The sequence below is a fragment of the Prionailurus bengalensis genome, chromosome B4 (assembly GCF_016509475.1).
Source record: "Prionailurus bengalensis isolate Pbe53 chromosome B4, Fcat_Pben_1.1_paternal_pri, whole genome shotgun sequence".
Taxonomy (NCBI): domain Eukaryota; kingdom Metazoa; phylum Chordata; class Mammalia; order Carnivora; family Felidae; genus Prionailurus; species Prionailurus bengalensis.
This window is the reverse complement of record NC_057358.1, coordinates 81,965,030-81,986,475: the sequence shown is the minus strand read 5'-3', so window position 1 is coordinate 81,986,475 and position 21,446 is coordinate 81,965,030. Positions and strand designations below refer to the sequence as shown.

The 21,446-nt window shown below is 38.0% G+C and overlaps 1 protein-coding gene and 1 pseudogene across 1 annotated transcript; one reads left to right on the top strand and one right to left on the bottom strand.

Moving 5' to 3' along the window:
• Positions 1 to 12,790: 12,790 nt before the first annotated feature.
• LOC122473850 lies at positions 12,791 to 13,730 on the bottom strand (annotated as a pseudogene).
• Positions 13,731 to 19,846: 6,116 nt separating this feature from the next.
• On the top strand, positions 19,847 to 20,785 carry LOC122473110 (olfactory receptor 6C2-like). Its single transcript, XM_043563250.1, has one exon. The coding sequence runs from the start codon at positions 19,847 to 19,849 to the stop codon at positions 20,783 to 20,785; it is 939 nt and encodes a 312-aa protein (XP_043419185.1).
• The last annotated feature ends 661 nt before the right edge of the window (positions 20,786 to 21,446 follow it).

The window sequence follows — 21,446 nt, the reverse complement described above, 5'->3', positions numbered from 1 at the left end:
TTCTATTTTTTGGAAGAGTTTGAGAATAGATGTTAACTCTTTAAATGCTTGGTAGAATTTACCCATTAAGTTCTCTGGTTATGTATTTTTGTTTGTTGGAAGTTTTATGATTACTGATTCAATTTCATTGCTGGTAATCAGTCTGTTCAAATTTTCTGTTTCTTCCTGGTTCAGTTTTGCTAGTTTATATGTTTCTGGAATTTATTTGTTTCTTCTAGGTTGTTCAGTTTGTTGAACAGGCATATCATTTTTCATACTATTGTCTTACAGTTGTTTGTTATTTCTGTGGTGTTGGTTATTTCTCCTCTCTCATTTCTGATACTGTTTTTTGGTTTCTCTCTTTCTTTCTCTCTTTTTGGTGAGTCTGGCTAGAGGTTTATCAATTTTGCTTATCTTTTTAAATAACCAACTCCTGGTTTCTTTGATCTGCCTATTGTCCTTTTTTTTTGTTTGTTCCTATATTATTTATTTCTGCTCTAACCTTCATTATTTTCTTCTTTCTCCTGGTTTTGTGTTTGTTTGTTGTTGTTTTTTTTTTCTAGATCCTTTAGGTGTAAGGTTAGGCTGTTGAGATTTTTTTTTTTTGCCTCTTGAGGTAGGTCTGAATTGCTGTAAACTTCCCTCTTAGACCTGCTTTTGCTGGATCCCAAAGGTTTTGGACAAATGTGTTTTCATTTTCATTTGTTTTCATGTAACTTTTGATTTCTTTCATTTCTTGGTTGACCCATTCATTGTTTAGTAGCATGTTATTTAATCTCCACGTATTTGTGTTCTTTCCAGGTTTTTTCTTGTGGTTGATTTCTAGTTTCATAGAGTTGTGGTCACAAAAGATTCATGGCATGACTCAGATCTTTTTGAATTTGTTGAGACTTGTTTTATGGGCTAACAGGTCATCTATTTTTGAGAATGTCCATGTGCACTTGAAAAGAATGTCTATGCTACTATTTTAGGATGGAATGTTCTGATTTTATCTGTTAAATCCATCTGGTCCAGTGTGTCATTCAAAGCCACTATTTCCTTGTTAATTTTCTGTTTCGATGATCTGTCAGTTGATGTAAATAGGGTGTTGAGGTCCCCTATACTATTGTATTACTGTCAGTCAGTTCCTTTATCTTTGTTACTAACTGCTTTATGTATTTGGGTGCTCTTATGTTGGGTGCATAAATATTTACAATTGTTGTATCTTCTTGTTGGATTGTTATCTTAATGATTATATGGTGTCCTTCTTTGTCTGTTGTTACAGTCTTTATCTTAAAGTCTGTTTTGTCTGGTATATGTATTGCTCTCCTGGGCTTCTTTTGACATCCATTTGCATGATAAATGTTTCTTTTTCCTTTCACTTTCAGTCTGCAGGCATCTTTAAGTCTGAAATGTGTCTCTTGCAGGCAGCATATAGATGGGTCTTGTTTTTTTTTTTTTTTTTTATCCACTCTGTCACTTTATATCTTTTGATTGGAGCATTTAGTTCTTTTAAATTCAAAGTAATTATTGATAGATATGTATTTATTGCCATTTTGTTACTTGTTTTGTGGTTGTTTTTTGTAGTTTTTTCTGATTCTTCTTTTGCTGACTTTCATGGTTTGTTGGCTTTCTGTAGTGATATTTTTGGATTTCTTTCTCTTTATTCTTTGCATATCTATTACTGGATTTTGATTTGTGGTTCCCAGTAGGTTTGTACACACATTAGAGTCATTATTAATTGTGATGATCCAGTTACCCCAAGTTTGGTCAGTGGGAGCCCCTACAAACTGGCTTCTGTGAATTTTTTTAGTTTTTCCCAATATTCTTTGGGAGACTTCTTATTTTATAATACAATAAGATGTCCTATCTTATTTGTACTTTCTTTTTACTAGCACTGAAATCAGTTATTCATCCTAAGAGCCCTAGTTTCTTTTGGTGGAGGATGGTTTTTAGAAATCAAGATTAGGGTGGTTTAGATGTGAGGTGTTCTCATTGCTACCAGAGTGCCATTGCTTATAATAGACAAAGCTAGGAAATATATATATTGACACACACAGGTACATGTGTGCACACAGATACATATTCATAACTCTTTCTCTCTTTGTTTATATATATTAAACACCATGAGTTCATGTCAATTCTAATCCAACACCACTGGATTAAGTCTAGCCCCCAACTTTCTGTATTTGAAACTCACTTTTATGATAGTGAGAAAACTGGTTCCTACTATTCTTAGTATATTTACTTTGCTCAGTTCTCCGGTATGTAACCAATTTCTTTGCTGGCTGAAAGCCCAGCCCTAGACATGCTGCCTCCTTCTCCAAGTTATTTCTGACTTTGACAAAGATTATGATGTTTTAAAATTTTTTTTTTTCAACTTTTTTTTAAAATTTATTTTTGGTACAGAGAGAGACAGAGCATGAACGGGGGAGGGGCAGAGAGAGAGGGAGACACAGAATCGGAAACAGGCTCCAGGCTCCGAGCCATCAGCCCAGAGCCCGACGTGGGGCTCGAACTCACGGACCGCGAGATCGTGACCTGGCTGAAGTTGGACGCTTAACCGACTGCGCCACCCAGGCGCCCCAGATTATAATGTTTTAAATGAAAGATTGAGGAAGTTGAGAGCAACCAATGTATGTGTTGAGTGTCCAAAGTGAAGCTATTCAGTTTGTGTGATAGGGCAGACATACTATTGTTATTCAAAAATATCTGTTATTCCTTTCTGGGTATTATAATATCCCACCCTGTTGACATCAGGCTTGGCCTTATGGCTTGCTTTAATTAATGTTAATTAATTAAATGTGAGTGGAAAGGGTATGAATTACTTTATCACAGTGTTCCAGACAGAAGCTTCTCCATTAGTGTGGATACGTGAGTAAAAATAATATGCAACAGAGCTTCAGTTGTTCCACAATGGACTTGCATAATGAACAAGAAATAAAGCTATGTCTTTGTGCAGGTTGTTACTGCAACATAATGTTTATAGTCAGACTGATATGTCTGGATTTGTATATTGGAGCCCAGGGAGAATTTTGATAGTCATTGCATCAAAAATGTAGATTACTATGGGTACTATGAATATTTTAACAATGTTAATTTTTTTATGCCCATGAACACAGAGGATCTTATCATTTATTTATGTCTTCTTCAATTTCTTTCATTAGTGTCACATAATTTCAACATGTAGTTCTTTCATATCCTGGTTAAATTTGTTCCTAAGTATTTTATTGACTTTTATGCCATTATAAATGGGATTATTTTCTTAATTTCTCTCTTTTTTTTTGAAAAAAATTTTTAATGTTTATTTATTTTTGAGACAGAGCATGAATGGGGAGGGGTCAGAGAGAGGGAGACACAGAATCTGAAACAGGCTCCAGGCTCTGAGCTGTCAGCACAGAGCCCGACACGGGGCTCGAACCCAGGGACCGCGAGATCATAACCTGAGCCGAAGTCGGCCACTTAACTGACTGAGCCACCCAGGCGCCCCTCTTAATTTCTCTTTTGATAGTTCATTGTTAGTGTAGAGAAATGCAACTAATTTTTGTATGTTGGTTTTGTATCCTGCAACTTTACTGAATTTATTGATTAGTTCTAACAGTTTTTTGGTGGTCTTAAGGGTTTTCTGTATATAAGATCATGTCATCTGCAAACAGATCATTTTACTTTTTCCTTTCTGATTTTCACACCTTTTATTTCCTTTTTTCTTTCTTTCCTTCCTTCCTTCCTTCCTTCCTTCCTTCCTTCCTTCTTTTCTTGGTTATTATTATTGTTATTCTTGTTAATTGCTCTGGCTAGGGCTTCCAGTGTTATGGCGAATAAAAGTGGTGAGAGCGGGCACCATGTCTTGTTCCTGATTTTAGAGCAAAAGTTTTTAACATTTCACTGTTGGATATGATGTTAGCTGTGGGATTGTCATATATGATTTTTACTATGTTGAGGCATGTTTCTTCTTTACCCACTTTGTTGAGAATTTTATCATGAAAGTATGTTGTATTTTGTAAAATACTATTAAGTAAAAAACTATTAAGCTGGTCATATTACTTTTTATCCTTCATTTTTGTTAATGTGTTGTATCATATTTATTGATTTGTTTGTGTTGAACCACCTGTGTGTCCCAGGAATAAATCCCACTTGATCATGCATGGTATATGATTTTTTTTAGTGTCCTGTTGATTTAGTCTGCTAGCATTTGATAAGAATTTTTGCATCTAAAGTCATCAGGGTTATTGGCTTGTAGTTTTCTTTTTCTGTAGTGTCCTATCAGTGTAATACTGACCCCATAAAATGGATTTGGAGTGTTCCATCCTCTTCAATGTTTTGGAAGGGTTGAAAGGGATTGGCATTAATTGTTTAAATGTTTGGTAGAATTCACCCATAAAACCATCTGGTCCTGGGCTTTTTTTGTTGGGAGGTTTTTGATTACTTGTTTTTGGTCTGTTCATATTTTATGTTTCTTTATGATTTGGTTTTGGTAGGCTGAATGTTACTAGGAATTTATCCATTTCTTCTAGGTTGTCCATTTTAATGGCATATAATTTGTCATAGTAGTTATTCTAATCTTTTGTATTTGTGTGGTGTCAATTGTAATGTTTCTTCTTTCATTTATAATTTTATTTATTTGAGCCCTCTCTCTTTTTTCTTGGTTAGTGTAGCTAAAGCCTTGTCAATTTTATTTATCTATTAAAAAACTAGCCCTTAGTTTGGTTACATTTTTCTACTGTTTTTCTTGGTTTGTTTCATTTATTTCTGCTCTGATATTTGATAGTTCCTTCCTTCTGCTAATTTTGGACTTAGTTCTTTTTCTATTTTCTTGAGGTGTAATGCTAGTTTTTTCTATTTGAGATCTTTCTTTTTTCTTAATGTATGCATTTATAGTTACAAATTTTCTTCTTAGAATTGCTTTGCTGCATCTTTGCTGCAGTTTTAGAATGTTGTATTTCAGCATTATCTAATTTCTTTTTTTTTGATCCACTGGTTGTTTAGGTGTGTATTGTTTAATTTCCATGTTTGAGTGAATTTTCTACCTTTTATCTTGTTGATTTCTAGTTTCATACTATTGTGGGTGGAGAAGATAATTGATACAATTTCCATCTTCTTGAATTTGTTGAGAGTTGTTTCTTGGCCAAACATATGATCTATCCTAAAACTGTTCTGTATAAATTTGTGAAGAATGTGTATTCTGCTATTATTAGATGGAATATTCTGTATATATTTGTTAGGTCTAGTCTATTTGGTTTATAATTTAGTTCAAATCTGGTGTTTCTGAAAGATCTCTCTTTAGATGATCTATCCATTGTTGAAAATGAGATATTAAAGTTTTTAAACTATTACTGTGTTGCTGTTTATTTCTTTCTTCAGTTTTTGCTTTATATATTTATGTGCTCTGATGTTGGGTTCATACGTATTTATAATTGTTATATCTTCTTGATGAATTGACCTCTTTATTATAACATAATGACTTTTGTGTCTTGTTAGTTTTTCACTTAAAGTCTATTTTGTCTTATAGAAGTATATCTACCCCTGCTTTCTTTTGGTTTCCATTGCATGGACGATTTTTTTCTATTCCTTCACTTTGAGACTATGTATTGTCTTAAAGTTTAAGTGAGTCCCTTGTAAACAGTAATATAGCTTTGCCTTTTTTTCCCTTCCCCATTCAGCTTTTTGGTTGGAGAATTTAATCCATTTATATTTAAAGTCGTTATTGATAGGTAAGGACTCAATAATGCATGTTATTAATTGTTTTCTGGTTGTTTTGTCATTCTCTTGTTTCTTCCTGTCTTGTTCTTTTCTATAGTGGTATGTTTTGATTCGCTTCTGTTTATATTTTGGTGTACCTGGTGTATATTTTTGTGGTTAACATAAGGTTTAACATAAAACATTTTATAGACATAACTGTCTATTTTAAGCTAATAACAGCTTATCTTTGATCACATACATGAACTATACCCTTTTACTCCCTTTCCAATTTTATGTTTTTAATGTCATAATTTACTTCTTTTGTATTGTGCATCCATTAAGAAATCATTGCTGCTGTAGTTATTTTTAATACCTTTGTCATTTAATGTTTATGCTAGAGTTAAGTGATTACCATATCACTGTCTTATAGTATTAGAGTGTTCTGAATTTTACTATACACTTACCTTTACCTTTTATGTGTTTTACATATTCCTGTCTTTTCATGTTATTAGTTACATCCTTTCATTTCAGCTTGTAGAACTCCTTTAGTATTTCTTTTTTTTGTTTTTAAAAAAAATTTTTTTTTAAACGTGTTATTTATTATTGAGAGACAGAGAGAGACGGAGCATGAGCATGGCAGGGGCAGAGAAAGGTGGAGACGCAGAATCTGAAGCAGGCTCCAGGCTCTGAGCTGTCAGCACAGAGCCTGACACGGGGCTCGAGCTCATGAACTGTGAGATCATGACCTGGGCCAAAGTTGGTCACCCAACCAACTAAGCCACCCAGGCGCCCCCTTTAGTATTTCTTTTAAGACATATCTGGTGGCATGAACTCCCTCAGCTTTTGTTTCTTGGGTGGGAAAGTCTTTATTTCTATTTCATTCCTGTTGGACAAACTTGTCAGATAAAGGTTTCTCAGTTGGCAGTTTTTTTCTTTCAGCACTTTGAGTATATTATCTCATTCTCTCCTTGCCTGTAAGATTTCTGCTGGAAAATTGCTTATAGGGGATTGCTTACAGGGGATTCCCTGTTTTTTTAATGTTTATTTATTTATATTGAGAGAGAGAGAACAGGCGAGGGGCAGAACCAGAGAAGGAGAAAGAGAATCCCAAGCAGGCACTGTGTTATTAGTGCAGAGACTGACATGGGCTCGACCTCATGAACCATCTCAAGAACCATGAGATTATGACTTGAACTGAAATTAAAGTCAGATGCCTAATTGATTGAGCCACTCAGTTGCTCCAGGGATTCCCTAATTTTTGAGGATTATTTTCTTTTTCTGCTTTTAAGCTTCTTTTTTTGTTCTTGGTTTTATCATTTTGTTATAATGTGTCTTGGCAGGATCATTTTAGGTTGAAATTTTGGGGGATCTATGAGCTTTATGAACTTGGATGTCCACCTCTCTCCCCAGATTTAGAAAGTTCTTAGCCATTATTTATTTACATAAACTTTCTACCTCCTTTCCCCTCTCTTTTCCTTCTGGAACTCCAATAATGTGTAGATTGTTTCTCTTGATGGTATCTTATAATTCATGTAGGCATTTCTTCACTTTTTTTCATTCTTTGTCATTTGGCTTCTCTGACTGGATAATATCAAGTGAACTGTCTTGAAGTTCACAATTCTTTCATCTGCTTTGTCAAGCTTGATTTTGAGGCTCTCCATTGAATTCTTTGGTTCAGTAATACTTGATTCTAGGTTTCTATTTCTTTGTTGAACTTCTCATTTTGTTCATTCATAGTTTTCCTATTTTCTTTTAATTGTCAATCTGTGGTTTCTTGTAGTTCACTAAATTTTTTAAGATGATTATTCTGAATCTTTGCCAGACAGACCATAGATCTCCATTTCTTTTTTTCTCTTTCCAAGTTTTTTTTAAAATTTATTTTGAGAAAGAGAGAAGAGAGCAAGTACACACAGCAGAGGAGAGGCAGAGAGAGAGAGAGAGGGAGAGAGAGAGTCCCAAGCAAACTCTGCACTGCCAGTGCAGAGCCTGATGTGGGGCTCGAACTCATGAACCCGTGAGATCATGACCTGAGCGGAAATCAACAGTGGCACACTTAACTGACTGAACCACCCAGGTGCCCCATCTCTTTCCAAGTTTTTATTTACATTCCAGCTAGTTCAAATACAGTGCAATATTAGTTTCAGGAGTAGGCTTTAGTGATTCATCACTTACATACAACACCTGATGCTTATACAAGTGTCTTCCTTAATACCCATCACTTATTTAACCCATCCCTTATGTCCACTACCCCTCCAGTAACAATCAGTTTGTTCTCCATAGTTAAGAGTCTGTTTATTGGTTTGCTTCTCTTTTTTCCCCTATGTTCATTTGTTTTGTTTTTTAAATTCCACATATGAGTGATATCATATGATATTTGTTTTCCTCTGACTGACTTATTTCACATAGCATTATACTGTTTAGTGACATCCATGCCATTGCAAATGGCAAGATTTCATCTTTTTTTTTTATGACTAATGTTCTGTTATATATGTTATATATGTATATGTATCTATATATCCTATATCTTTTTAAAACTTTTAAAAAACTTTTTAATGTTTATTTACTTTGAGAGAGAGACAGAGAGTGAGCAGGGAAAAGGCAAAGAGAGAGGGAGACACAGAATCTGAAGCAGGCTCCAGGCTCTGAGCTGTTAGCACAGAGGCTGACATGGGACTTGAACCCATGAACTGTGAGATCACGACCTGAGCTGAAGTTGGATGTTTAACCAACTGAGCCACTGAGGCGCCCCTATCCCACATCTTCTTTTTTTTTTTTTTTAATTTTTTTTTCAATGTTTATTTCTGGGACAGAGAGAGTCAGAGCATGAATGGGGGAGGCGCAGAGAGAGAGGGAGACACAGAATCGGAAGCAGGCTCCAGGCTCTGAGCCATCAGCCCAGAGCCCGACGTGGGGCTCGAACTCACGGACCGTGAGATCGTGACCTGGCTGAAGTTGGACGCTTAACCGACTGCGCCACCCAGGCGCCCCAACATCTTCTTTATCCTTATCAGTTGATGGATTTCTTCAGGGTCAGTTATTGAAGCTTTATTAGTTTCCTTTGGTGGTGTCACGTTTTCTTGATTATTCATTATCCTTGTGGCCTTGTGTTGGTGTTTGCACATTTGAGGAAGTAGGCACTTCCTTCAGTCTTTATAGGCTGGCTTTGGCAGGGAAAACTCTTCACCAGTCAGCCCATCTAGAGATTTGGGTGGGCCATCTGCTGGAGTCCCTTTGGCAGGCAAGACTCTTGTCTGGTTCATCAGGTGGGCTGGACTGGTGCCTGGGTCCATGAGAGTGGGGCTGGGTTCCCTGGGTTGAGCCTTAGTACCTGTTTGTAGTAGTGTTCCTGGGGTCTGGGTCTGTGTGGGTGGGACTGAATCCTGGGTTTGAAGAACTGACCAGGGGCTGGGACCACTGGGATGCGCCTGTGTCTGTGGGCTGGCTGGAGCATGGGTCTGTGAGAGATAGCCTGGAGGCTGGGTATATGGGGCTGCCTGGTTCTAGGGTGGGCTGGGTGCATGGGTCTGTATGAACTGGTCTAGAAGAAGAGTTATGAAAGCTGGCTTGGTGCTGGTGAGTACCAGTGGTGCATCATCAGTGAAACTGTGCACTAACTTCACTCTCTCTTTCCCTTGGGAAGGGTGTCTCTGTCAACTGGGTTGCCCAGTCTTGGGGGATGGATGATGGGGGGTACGTGAAATTGCTTTCCTACCCTTTCAGTGTGTCTTTTCTTATTTCTGTGCTTCATCTAGGTGCTGTAAATCCTTACCTGGAATTCTTAGTTCTTTGAATGTATTTTTGCACATGGGGTTGTTCAAATTGATGCTTCTGGGAAAGGATGAACCCTAGAAATTCCTATACCACCATTTTGCTGCTGTCATTCTCGAACGTTGATAGAGAAGAGAAGAGGACTAAGAGCTGAACCTTGGGATGCGCACTTCAACTTTAAGAGATTGGAGAAGAGATGGAACCGTAAAGGAGACTAAGATGCGCAATCAGTGAGGTAGGAGGAAACTAAGGGAATTGTGTATCTTGGGAGGCAAGTTTATAGAGGAGAAAGTGATTGGTTATGTCAAATGTTGCTGAGGTAATGTGAGATGAGGACTGACCATTGGATTAGTAATATGGCAAGAGATAGACCATGGAGATTTTCAATTTCTTACAGCAACTCATTTAAAAAAAAGTTTACATATTTATTTTGAGAGATTGAGAGTATGCAAGTGGGGGAGAGGGGCACAGGGAGAGAGAATCCCAAGCTAAGCATGGAGTCTGACACAGGGCTTGATCTCATGACTGTGAGATTATGACCTGAGCTGAAATCAAGGGTCAGGCACTTAACCAACTGAACCACCCAGGCGCCCCTCTTACAGCAATTTAACTTGTAGTCTCACTTTTATAGCTCCAAAGCCAATAACTTGTAAAAACTGCAAAGAAGTCTGAGAAGGAGTAAGTAGTGAAAGTAGGAAGAAAAACAGAGTGTGATATCTCAGAAGCCAAGGGAAGAAAGTGATTCCAGAAGGAAAGGGAGATATATTGTATAATGCTGCTGTTATGTTACATGAAATGAGAACTAAGACATAGCCAGTGGGTTTGACAACATTGAGGTTGTGGTTGACCTTGACAGGAGCAGTTCATTCCTGTGATGGCAGAAGCCTGTTTAGACTGGATTTGAAAAAGAATGTGAAGAAGTACATAGTATCCCAACCTTCTGAGAAGTTTTTCTATCAAGAATAACAGGGAAATAGGAGGAAGAGAGAGGAAAGAGAGCTGAGGGGGCATGCAAAGGACCATTTGATTGGTTGTGAACTGTAGAATCCAAGCCAGAGAAGGAGTTATGAGTGTCAAATAATGAATGATGGTAGAATCATTGGGAAGCCATTTGGGGTTGAAGAAGTTTTGGAAAGAAGGAAGGAAAGAGGGAGTGATTTGGGAAGATAGAAAGTTACAGTCATGCTAGGTAGCTTGGAATTGAGGTTTTAGAGGTAGTGTAGTTATTGTCAATGACAAAGCCTAGGGTAATACTGTGGGAGTGGGTGGTTAACAAGGCCACTGGAAGTGATGATGTCAAAAATCAAGAGGCCAGAGTCTTGTCTGGATCATCTATGTAGTTATTCAAGTCACCAAGAACGGTAAGCAGTTTAAGTGGTAGATTAGAAGTAAGCCAGTTGCTAACATTTCAGTGAACCAAGGGCATTTGAGGGAGAACAAGGAATGGTATAATCTGATGGCATGTGCTTTAAGGGAGCTACAATTTTTGAGGAGAAGGGAGGCAATAATCTGTAAGAGTCAATGGGGAGCAAGAAGGCACATACTCCATCTCCAGCATCAGAAATATGTGGAGTGAAAACAGCCATTGCTTGAGGGAACTGCATAAGAAGGTTTTCAAAGGATAGGAGGTTTCAGTTAGAGAAGGACTGATGTGAAGAGAATTTTCAGAGGAGAAGTTGAGGATCTAAGGGATTAAAAAAATGACAGATCACTTGGGGGTTGAAGGGTGATAGGTAGCTTATAATTCTGGTGGTGGTTAAGGTAGACAAGGAGTAATAACAGGATGCATATAGTCCTGTAGTTCTCTTTGGGGAAGGAACATCAATTCCAATTATAACCTCTTCAGGGGTTGGTTTCTTAGTCAGTGGGCAGGGTGGCCAGAGCCAGTTCGTGTAATGCCGTTGTAAGTTATAGTAAGGAATTTGGAATTTAAGCAATGAGAAGCCATCAGAGGGTTTTAAGAAAGAGAATGACATGATAAGATTTATATTTTAAAAAGATCAAACCTCAAGAAGCTGTTTTTCTCATTCTGTCTCACTCCAATTTTCATGGCAGTAGTTAGCTCTGCCAAATTTCTGTAGCCAATCCTGTTTCAAATTGGCTGCCATTTGGAAAGAATGTCACATATTCTAGCCTATAGAGTGTTCTCACCTTTGCACACAAGTTCTTATGGTATTTTGTCCCTTCACGTGTGTGTGAGATCACACTTCTTGGATGCTTTGCAGTTGTTAACTTGTTTTAACCAGTGGATTTTGAGTGGAGCATGTAATTACAGGTTTGAGACATTCTGTGTCTCTGTGTTTCCTGTTGTGATCCTTAAAGCATGGCACTTAGAGATGGCAGCCTAATAAGCAGATGTAGGAAGAACACAAGAGCAGAGTTCACTGCTGATCCACATAGGATATATAGGATGAAAGATTATAAACTTTTGTTATTTAAGCCACTGAGATTCGGAGATGTTCGCTACTATAGTGCACCAGTACACCACCTCTCTTAATTGCATTTTAATAGGATTAAAGACTTAAAATCAAATAATTTAATCCTTTGTAATTATTAAGAGATAAAAGATGGGGAATATATTCTTTTAAAAAAGGTATGTGTGTCTCTTCGACTTCTGAAAATTCCTAGATCTGCTTGACTTCTGCTAAATTCCTAGATCTGGCTTGAAATCCAGATGCCTTGACATTATGGGCATTTAATTTATGCAAAATGAGATTTAACTTAATTCAAAACTATAGCTATCATCTTCACAAACCTTTTCCCCTTTCTTTTTGTATCATTGAAATTAATGACATTTACTCAATCCTTTTGTATTGAAATTCTGTGCTCCTAAAAATAATATTCCTTCTACCCAGATTTCTCTTTCTCTATTTTTGCTTGTTTGACTTACTCCTACTTGTTAAGACTGAGTTTAAAATTTTTTTTTTTTCAACGTTTTTTATTTATTTTTTTGGGACAGAGAGAGACAGAGCATGAACGGGGGAGGGGCAGAGAGAGAGGGAGACACAGAATCGGAAACAGGCTCCAGGCTCCGAGCCATCAGCCCAGAGCCCGACGCGGGGCTCGAACTCACTGACCGCGAGATCGTGACCTGGCTGAAGTCGGACGCTTAACCGACTGCACCACCCAGGCGCCCCAAGACTGAGTTTAAATGGTATCCCCTCTGAAAACATTTATTGACTGTAGCTCAGATTGTGCTACTTTTTCATCTATAAAATAGCCTTAATAATTTCCTTATATGAAAACTTAACAGGTTGTAATTTATTTATTTCCAGGTCCTTCTCACTGGCCTGGAATTTAACTCTTTCTTGGATATGTAGTAAGTTGGCAGAGGGCTTGGTACACAGTAAGCACTCAACCATTAAAGCTTCAATTCTGAAATTCTTTAAAGATTCACAAGCTTTTTGACTATATCCTTGAAGGCTTGTTTACCTGTTGGTTCCTTAGGGTATAAATGAAGGGGTTCAATAAAGGTGTGACTATAGTAATGAGTAGAGCTACTCCCTTGTTAACCGTGTTCTTTTTTTTTGCTGAGGGGTTAATGAATGTGAAGAAGCAGCTTCCATAGGAGGGAGAGATCATGGTCATATGGGAAGAACAGGTGGAAAAGGCTTTTGTCCTTTGCTCCCTGAGGGGAGCTTCAGAATAATCCTGATTATGAACATATAGGAGAGAGTCAGCAGTCAGAGTGACCAGTAGGGTCACAGATGCCACAAGAAAGACAACCTTCTTGATGAGGCTTGTGTCTGAACAGGAGAGTTTCCAAAGGGGCTCATAGTCACAGAAATAATGATTCAGCCTGTTGGATGCACAAAAGTCCTGTTGACTCATCAGAGGGATTAGTGGTATAATAACCAGTAACCCAGCCAGCCAAGAGTAGAGAACCATTTGGGTACCAACTCTGCTGCTCATAATGGCCATGTAATGCAGGGGTTTGCATATGGTCACATAGTGGTCATAGGACATGGCAGCCAGAAGATAAAACTCTGTTGCCCCAAGGAATATTGCAAAGAAATACTGAGTGAAGCAGCCAGCTAAACTGATACTCTTATTCCCTGTTGTGATGCTGATCAGGACCCTGGGAATGAAAATGTTTGTGAAGGACATTTCTAATAAAGAGAAGTTCCAGAGAAAGAAATACATGGGAGTCTGAAGGTGGGAGTCCAGCAAGGTGAGGATGAGGATAGTCAGAATTCTGATGATGCTGAGTAAATAAGCAAGGAACATAAAGCAAGGAACATAAAGGTGAAAACCACCACCTGGAGTTCAGGGACATCTGTTAGACCCAGCAGGATACATTCAGTCAACCTGGTTTTATTTTTCATTGTTGAAAAATTTTGAGTCTGAAGAGAAAAAAGTGATGATAATAAAAGGTGAGAAAGGAAGAGGTGCTCTGAAATGGACAGGTGAAATGTGAAGAGAACAAAGAGTGATGGACAGTGAACTTTTCCTCTGATGACTTGACCCAGACCAGTGGCCCATTTGAATGGTGTTGTATCCTTTCCAGTCTCGTTTGCCCTGAATAGAGAAGTTCTTGCCATGATTTTCCCACATGGTACTCTCCCCAGTGCCAACATGAGGCAAGTCCCTTCCTCACAGGTGATGTTCAGAAAGTTTGTGGAGTGAGTTAGAAAAGGAGTGCTTCCAGCAGCTGCTCCCTTCCAGACTAGTTACTATTTTCTCCCCCTGTATTCGCTTTCCATACTTCCCATTGATTCTATACATTGCTTTACTTTGTCTACTTAACTTTTCTTAGAATTGCTGTTTTTCTTACTCTTTCTGCTGTTTCTTTTTTCCTCATATAATTATAGTAGTCTCTTATTTAAAATTTGTTTTTAAAGTTTATTTATTTTGTGAGAGAGACAGAGTATAAGCGGGGGAGGGGCAAAGAGAGAGGGAGACACAGAATTGGAAGTAGACTCCAGGCTCTGAGGTGTCAGCATAGAGCCCCGTGTGGGGCCAGAACTCACAAACCATGATATCATGACCTGAGCTGAAGTCAGACACTTAACCGACTGAGCCACCCAGGCGCCCCTCTTTTTTTTGTTTATTTTTGAGAGAGAGAGAGTGACAGAGTGCAAGCGGGGTAGGGAGAGAGAGAGAGAGAGAGAGAGAGAGAGAGAGAGCAGAATCTGAAGCAGGCTCCAGGCTCTGAGCTGTCAGCCCAGAGACTGATACAGGGCTGGAACCCAGGAACCCTGAGATCATAACCTGAGCCAAAGTCGGATGCTTAACCGACTGAGCCACCCTGGAGCCTCCAGGGTTTTCTAGGAGATTCTATATTTAAGCATTTCAAGAGCATTTCAAGTCTCTACTGATTTGTGAACTCATGTGATTTAAGAGTCACATTATGTAGGAGTGTCTTTACTGATTTATTCAAGAAGTTTTCTGTGTGTTGTTATAAACATTTATAAAGCAGTAGCTTTCAAGAATTTTTTACTATAATACATTCTACATTTTATATCATTTTCTGGCATACATCTGTATCTAACCTCGGTAATAGTTCTACAGAACACTTCTTACTTACTATATGGGATACAATGTGATATTTTTTGTTTTATTCTATTTAAAACATTTTTATTTCAAATGCTGGTTGCAACCCATTAAATTGATTCCAATCCACTAATGGCTTGCACTCCACCGTTGGAATCAGGGATCAAGAGAAGTTACACCATGTTCTGGGTGCCTTTCCCCTCCTGGTTACCAACCTGCAATCTTCAGGGAGTGGCTGAGTGTTCACATCTGCATCAGATTCAGGCTTCACAACCATAGAGAAGTAAAATCAATGAAGTTATAAACAGGGAACATACTTCTTCACTTGACTATCATACTAGTCATAGTGGGATTCTATGAGGTGAAATTTTTAGAGGTGAATAAAGATTGTAAGGCCACATGATTAAAAAATAATATATTCGCATTTTCTACATTATCTGCCACTAAGTCCTATCCTGCATTTCATGGAAATAACAAAAACTTCCAGGGCTTCTCGTGTAGAAATAGTCTTCTGTTGTCCCTTATTAGTATAGTGGGTATTTACCTGTTTCTATTCTTCCACTAATTCAGACAGGAGCTGAATCAGAGTTTTTGGGTAGTCTATCTTCTTAAAGTGGGCCAATAAATAGGAGATCAAAAGAAGGATGAGGAGCAGAGTAGTTCTGGATGAAATGAGGTTGTTGATTTTTCTCTTCTGGGTGAAATGAGATTGCTGATCTCAGAAGGCAGATTATGTGCTCCCCCTCCCACCCCAGATTTATACTTTACTCAGAGTGACACAGGTTATATTCTCTCTCTTGAGAGCATGCACTGGGGAAGCAACAGAATGAGGAACACAAGTTGCCTCTGGAATCCTTGTTTGGAACAGGCTAATGAATGTCCTTTGTTGACAATTTTGGGAACAAATTCTGAACATATGGTTAAGGGATGAGGGTCCAGAGAGACTAGCTTAGAGGTGGGGTTGGGAGGAGCAAGGGAGCTACAGCTGAAGAGAAGAGGAAGACTATGGAGTCATACATTTGTCTTCCCCATGAGTGGGAATAGCTGCACTTGACCATGGATAAAGAACTTAGCCAGAACCATTTGCGGGCCACACAGTCCTGAAAAAAGTCCCATTTTCTAAACATCACTAACCTAGTTGTAATTAGCCCATCTATATACTATTGGCTAAAGATAGTAAGCGGTAATTTTCATTTTTTTTTTTTGCAATACCCATGCAGAAATAAAATACAGAATAGATAAAAGTGGAATGCTCAGATTGAGGTAGGAGTCTTACATTGGCCTGTGAGTTACTTCTGAGAAAACACTTGAACATTTTCGGTTGAAGGCAGTGAAGAACTTGTTTTATATATGTGTACACACACACACACACACACACACACACACACACATATGGCTAACCTTTTGCCACCCGAAGGTGCCTTCACAGCAGTTAATTTAACCAAATGTAACACAGTGACCCACTCTCTCTTGAATGACACAAGAAATTTCATGTCTCTGAATGTCTCTTTCCTATTCTGTAAAACAGAGATCATAATGCCCATTAAGTAGGCTTGTAATTGTTAAAGACCAATAGTTGGTATATAGTATATGCCCCACAGATATTTCCCATTTTCTCTTCTCCAGTGATGGAATCACTATAGAAGTGTATCTGGAAATAGTTCAGTTGTTTCTTTCAAATATGTTTATAGAGATGAAAGCAAAAATAAAAATGTATTCTGAGCTTTTGGGTGCATTTTTCTACATGCATCTATTTTATATATATATATATATATATATATATAATCAATTATATTGATAATATATATATATTATCAATTATATTGATTGAATCTTCATTTTAATTACTCATTTCTTTGTTCTATTAATTACTGAGATACAGATATTAAAATCTTTTTACTCTGTGTTGCATCTGGCTATTTCACCTTGTGGATATATGTGCCTTATAGATAGATATATAAGAAATATTTGGCCTTTGTCCCTCTTCCTGGCAAAGAGCTCCTAAAACTCTTGGAATTTCCTGATTGATAGGGATGTCTTTTACTTTGAATTTATGCTAGTAAGGTGACTTAGGATGAGGACCCTAGTTAGCCTTAGAATGTGGCTGGTCATCAGAAAGACCACATGACTAGAGGACTGGAAACTTTAGCCCCATTTACTGTTCTTTGGGGAGGGCAGAGGGGGATGGAGATTAAGTACTATTAAAAAGTTGAACAAGGTTATTTGGGGAGGTTCTGTGTTGAGGTGCCAGGAGGGTGGTGTGTTAGGAGAGGGCATGGAAACTCTGTGCCTTCCTGATCCCCCACCCCCTATGAACCTCTTCCATTTGGCTGTTCCTGAGAGGTATCCTGTATAGGAAACTGGCAGTAGTACATACACCACTTGCATATTACTATGGGCAATATTTGGAAGGACGAACATTAGAATAGTAATGTTTCTTTCTGGATGTTGCAGTTTCTATGAATTTTTTCACTTTTCATATCTGTCTGAATTTTTCTATAATATTTGTTATGTAATTTAGACAAGAAGGCTATCTTCTTACTCATTACATTTGTATGAATCATGTGTAAACAAATGACTAAGAACAGATAGCTTATTTGTCAGTGCAATCTTATTATTTTATGCTTGGACTGTGTTTATTGCTATTATTGCCTCTTTTTCTCTCTAAAGACATTATCCCCATTGTGCTTGGCTTAGGATTTTTTTTGTCAAAGTAAATTATACTTTAAATTCATTAGAGACTTTGAATCAGGGCCTCCAAGGACTTTTTAAAGTAGTTTTCAGCATGCGTGTTTGGATGGAGGAAATAAACAGGGTCATAAGTGTAAAAACATGTTTGTCCAGAGAAAATCAGAACACCTACTTTTGCAGAGCTAGAGAGGCTTCTGAACTCCTCCTTGCTCTTTAAAGTTTATTATTTTCCTTCCAGTTTCCTAGCATAGAAATGTTTCCCAATTTTAAATTAGAATAGTATTTTTTACAAATTCAGAAACCATGTGTATACATATATGGTTAATATAGGTTGTTGGGGGGCCAGGGATTAGGAATATACTTAGCTGATACTATTAGTATGTTTTTGCTCAACTCTGAGGCTCACTAAGGTCATTTGAGGTATAGCTTCCTGGTGATACAATGAGGAATGTCAAAGGTGAGTACTGGCACGTTTTCAAGCCAACTGTCACCAGATCAAAAATGTGGGGGGGGGCGACCGACTTCAGCCAGGTCACGATCTCACGGTCCGTGAGTTCGAGCCCCGCGTCAGGCTCTGGGCTGATGGCTCAGAACCTGGAGCCTGTTTCCGATTCTGTGTCTCCCTCTTTCTCTGCCCCTCCCCTGTTCATGCTCTGTCTCTCTCTGTCCCCCCAAAAAATAAAATAAACGTTGAAAAAAAAATTAAAAAAAATGTGGGAAGGATTCATCCAATTCATCTTTAAGTTGGTGAAATCCCATGTACAGTGATTTGACTGGCAGAAACAAGTTTATAATCACTCTCTCTACACCTCTCCATTTCTCTGTCTGTCTCTTCTCATCCATCTATCTGGTATCTATCTATATTTATATCCCATATGTCTCAATTACCACTGGTAAACATTCTATTTTTTTTTATATCCACCATTTTCCAGTACTGGTATCACCTGTTTGCAAACCATTTGTCTCATAAACCCAGGGTAATGCCCCTTTTTCTATCATGATATCTGTAACCTGGCAAGGTAGTATAGTAATCTGTAGTTCATGAGAGTTGATTTTATGTATTTATGTATTTATTTATTATTTTTGGAGAGAGAGAGTGAGAGCGCATGAGTATGAGTGGCAGAGAGGGGTAGAGGGAGAGAGAGAATCCCAAGAAGACTCCGCACTCAGTGTGGAGCCTGATATTTGAAAGTGGAGCCTCATGTATGGGGCTCAATCCCATGACCATGAGATCATGTCTTGAGCTGAAATCAAGAGTTGGACACTTAATGGACTGAACCAAAGAGGCACCCCTATATTACTTAATTAAAATTCATAGTAATCTTATGATGTAGTATTCCTGTTAACTCTACTTCATATTAGGAATTTGGAGAACAGAGAGATTAAATGACTTGCTTAAGGTCACTCAGCTAGTAGAAAACAGATATGATTTGATCCCAGACAAACTGTTTCAAGGTCCATACACTTAATGCCTGTGCATTACTGAAACATGTATCACACTTCTGTTGGTTATGAAGGAGGGAAAACAAAGTATGTTTTGATAAATCCTTCAGCTATTTGTAACTTTACCCATGGTTTTCAAATTATATTAAAATAATCATTCATTAAAGCCTTCTCTGCTGAGGACAGGGATGGAAAATAAAGGGATAACAGACAAACTTAGAAAGTCAGGAGAAAGGACTATTGAAGGACTGGTTTCTGGGAGAAATCTAGTTGACCTTTAAATAATGCCTAGTTCACTAGGAGAGGGATCTGGCGAATCTAAGTAGGGCATAACCAACATCCTCCATATATTTTGCATTTTATCAGGCACCAAAACATAAAGCAAAACAGTTTTAGGATTTAGCTTTTGAGTACAAAAGTTTTAGAATAAAGGACTGTATGACCCATCAAAGTATAGCTCAAAGCAGTCAACTCCTGATCTAATAGGGGAAATCTCAACCAAAGTATGGGCTTAAAAAATGAATTGGAAACAAGTGCTGTGAACTGGGAGACCTGGAATATTTGAAAACAATTTCAGTAGCAGCAATTTTCAAGAGAAACTTCCCATAGCTTAGCTTCCCAGTGGTATATTTCAGTGGAGCTGAGAGAATTACCTCATCAAAACCTGATTATCAAGTTACAGAAGGAAATGAATGTGACTTGGTTTGCTTGGTATTGGTAGTCACTGTCTGATCCTGTCATATTGTGACATTGCTCCTCAGATCCGATTTCTGTGACTTTTATGTGAAGATTGGGCAGTAGTATGAAGTCAACGATGAGAAATCATTCGGCAATAACAATGTTCATCATACTGGGTTTGACAAATGACCCACAACTAGAGATTCTGGTTTTTATCTTTCTGTTTATCACATATATGATAAGTGTAATTGGGAATCTGACCATAATTTCTCTCATCTTGGTGGATTCTCATTTAAAAACAGCTATGTATCTTTTTCTTCAAAATTTCTCCTTCTTAGAAATCTCATTCACAACTGCCTGTGTCCCCACATACCTGTACATGATATCAAGTGGGGACAAAACCATCACCATCAAGGCCTGCTTCAGCCAAATCTTTTTTATTGTTCTCTTTGGAGCTACAGAATTTTTCCTCTTGGCTGTGATGTCCTACGACCGCTATGTGGCCATCTGCAAACCCCTGCATTACGTGACCATCATGAACAACAGAGTCTGTTGGAATCTTATCCTGTCTTGTTGGGTGTCTGGCTTATTGATTATCTTTCCACCCCTTGGTTTGAGCCTCCACCTGGAATTCTGTGACTCTGATATTGACCATTTTGTCTGTGATGCTTCTCCGATACTGAAAAATTCATGTTCAGATACGTGGTTCATAGAGCAGCTGGTCATAGTCTGTGCTGTGTTGACCTTCATAATGACCCTTGTGTGTATAGTTCTGTCCTACATATACATCATTAGGACAATTCTAAGATTACCTTCTGCCCAGCAAAAGAAAAAAGCCTTTTCCACCTGTTCTTCCCACATGATTGTGGTTTCTGTCACCTATGGCAGCTGCATTTTTATGTATATCAAACCTTCAGCTAAGGATGAAGTGGCCATTAATAAGGCAGTTTCTCTGCTCACTACATCTGTTGCCCCTTTGTTGAACCCCTTCATTTATACTCTGAGAAATACACAAGTAAGGCGGTCTTTCCATGACATCCTTAAAAGACTTGCATTTCTTTCAAAGAAATATTAGATTCACATATTGGGAATTTAAATGGAAACAAAAACAATTTATCATATACTGACATGATATCATATATTACAAACAATCTATTGATTTAGTATATAGATGGTTATTAAGTTATGGGAGTTGTGCAATTCTCATAATATTGAGGAACAATAAAGAAAATTGGGAAGATAATCTAAGGAAAAATTGTGATAGGTGCAGCATTATGTAGATGGATATTTTTCTTCTTTTGTGAAATGTGTATGTCTTCCTAATCTACATTTCAATCAACTCTTTTTAAATGTTATTTATTTATTTATTTATTTATTTATTTATTTATAAATAAAGCATGAGCAGAGAGAGAGGGAGAGAAAATCCCAAGCAGGTTGGAGCAATCAGTGCACAGCCCAATGTGGGGCTTGATTCCGTGAACCATGAGATCATGACCTGAGTTGAAATCAAGAGTCGGATGCTCGGGCACCTGGGTGGCTCAGTCAGTTAAGCATCCGACTTCAGCTCAGGTCATGATCTCACAGTTTGTGAGTTTGAGCCCTGCATCGGGCTCTGTGCTGACAGCTGAGAGGCTGGAGTCTGCCTCAGATTTTATGTCTCCCTCTCTCTCTGTCCCTCCCCCACTCACACTCTGTCTCTGTCTCTCTGTCTCAAAAATAAATAAACATAAAAAAAA

Bases quoted from the DNA above. Each gene is read 5' to 3' on its own strand.
- LOC122473110 (XM_043563250.1), top strand. From the start codon at position 19,847: ATGAGAAATCATTCGGCAATAACAATGTTCATCATACTGGGTTTGACA.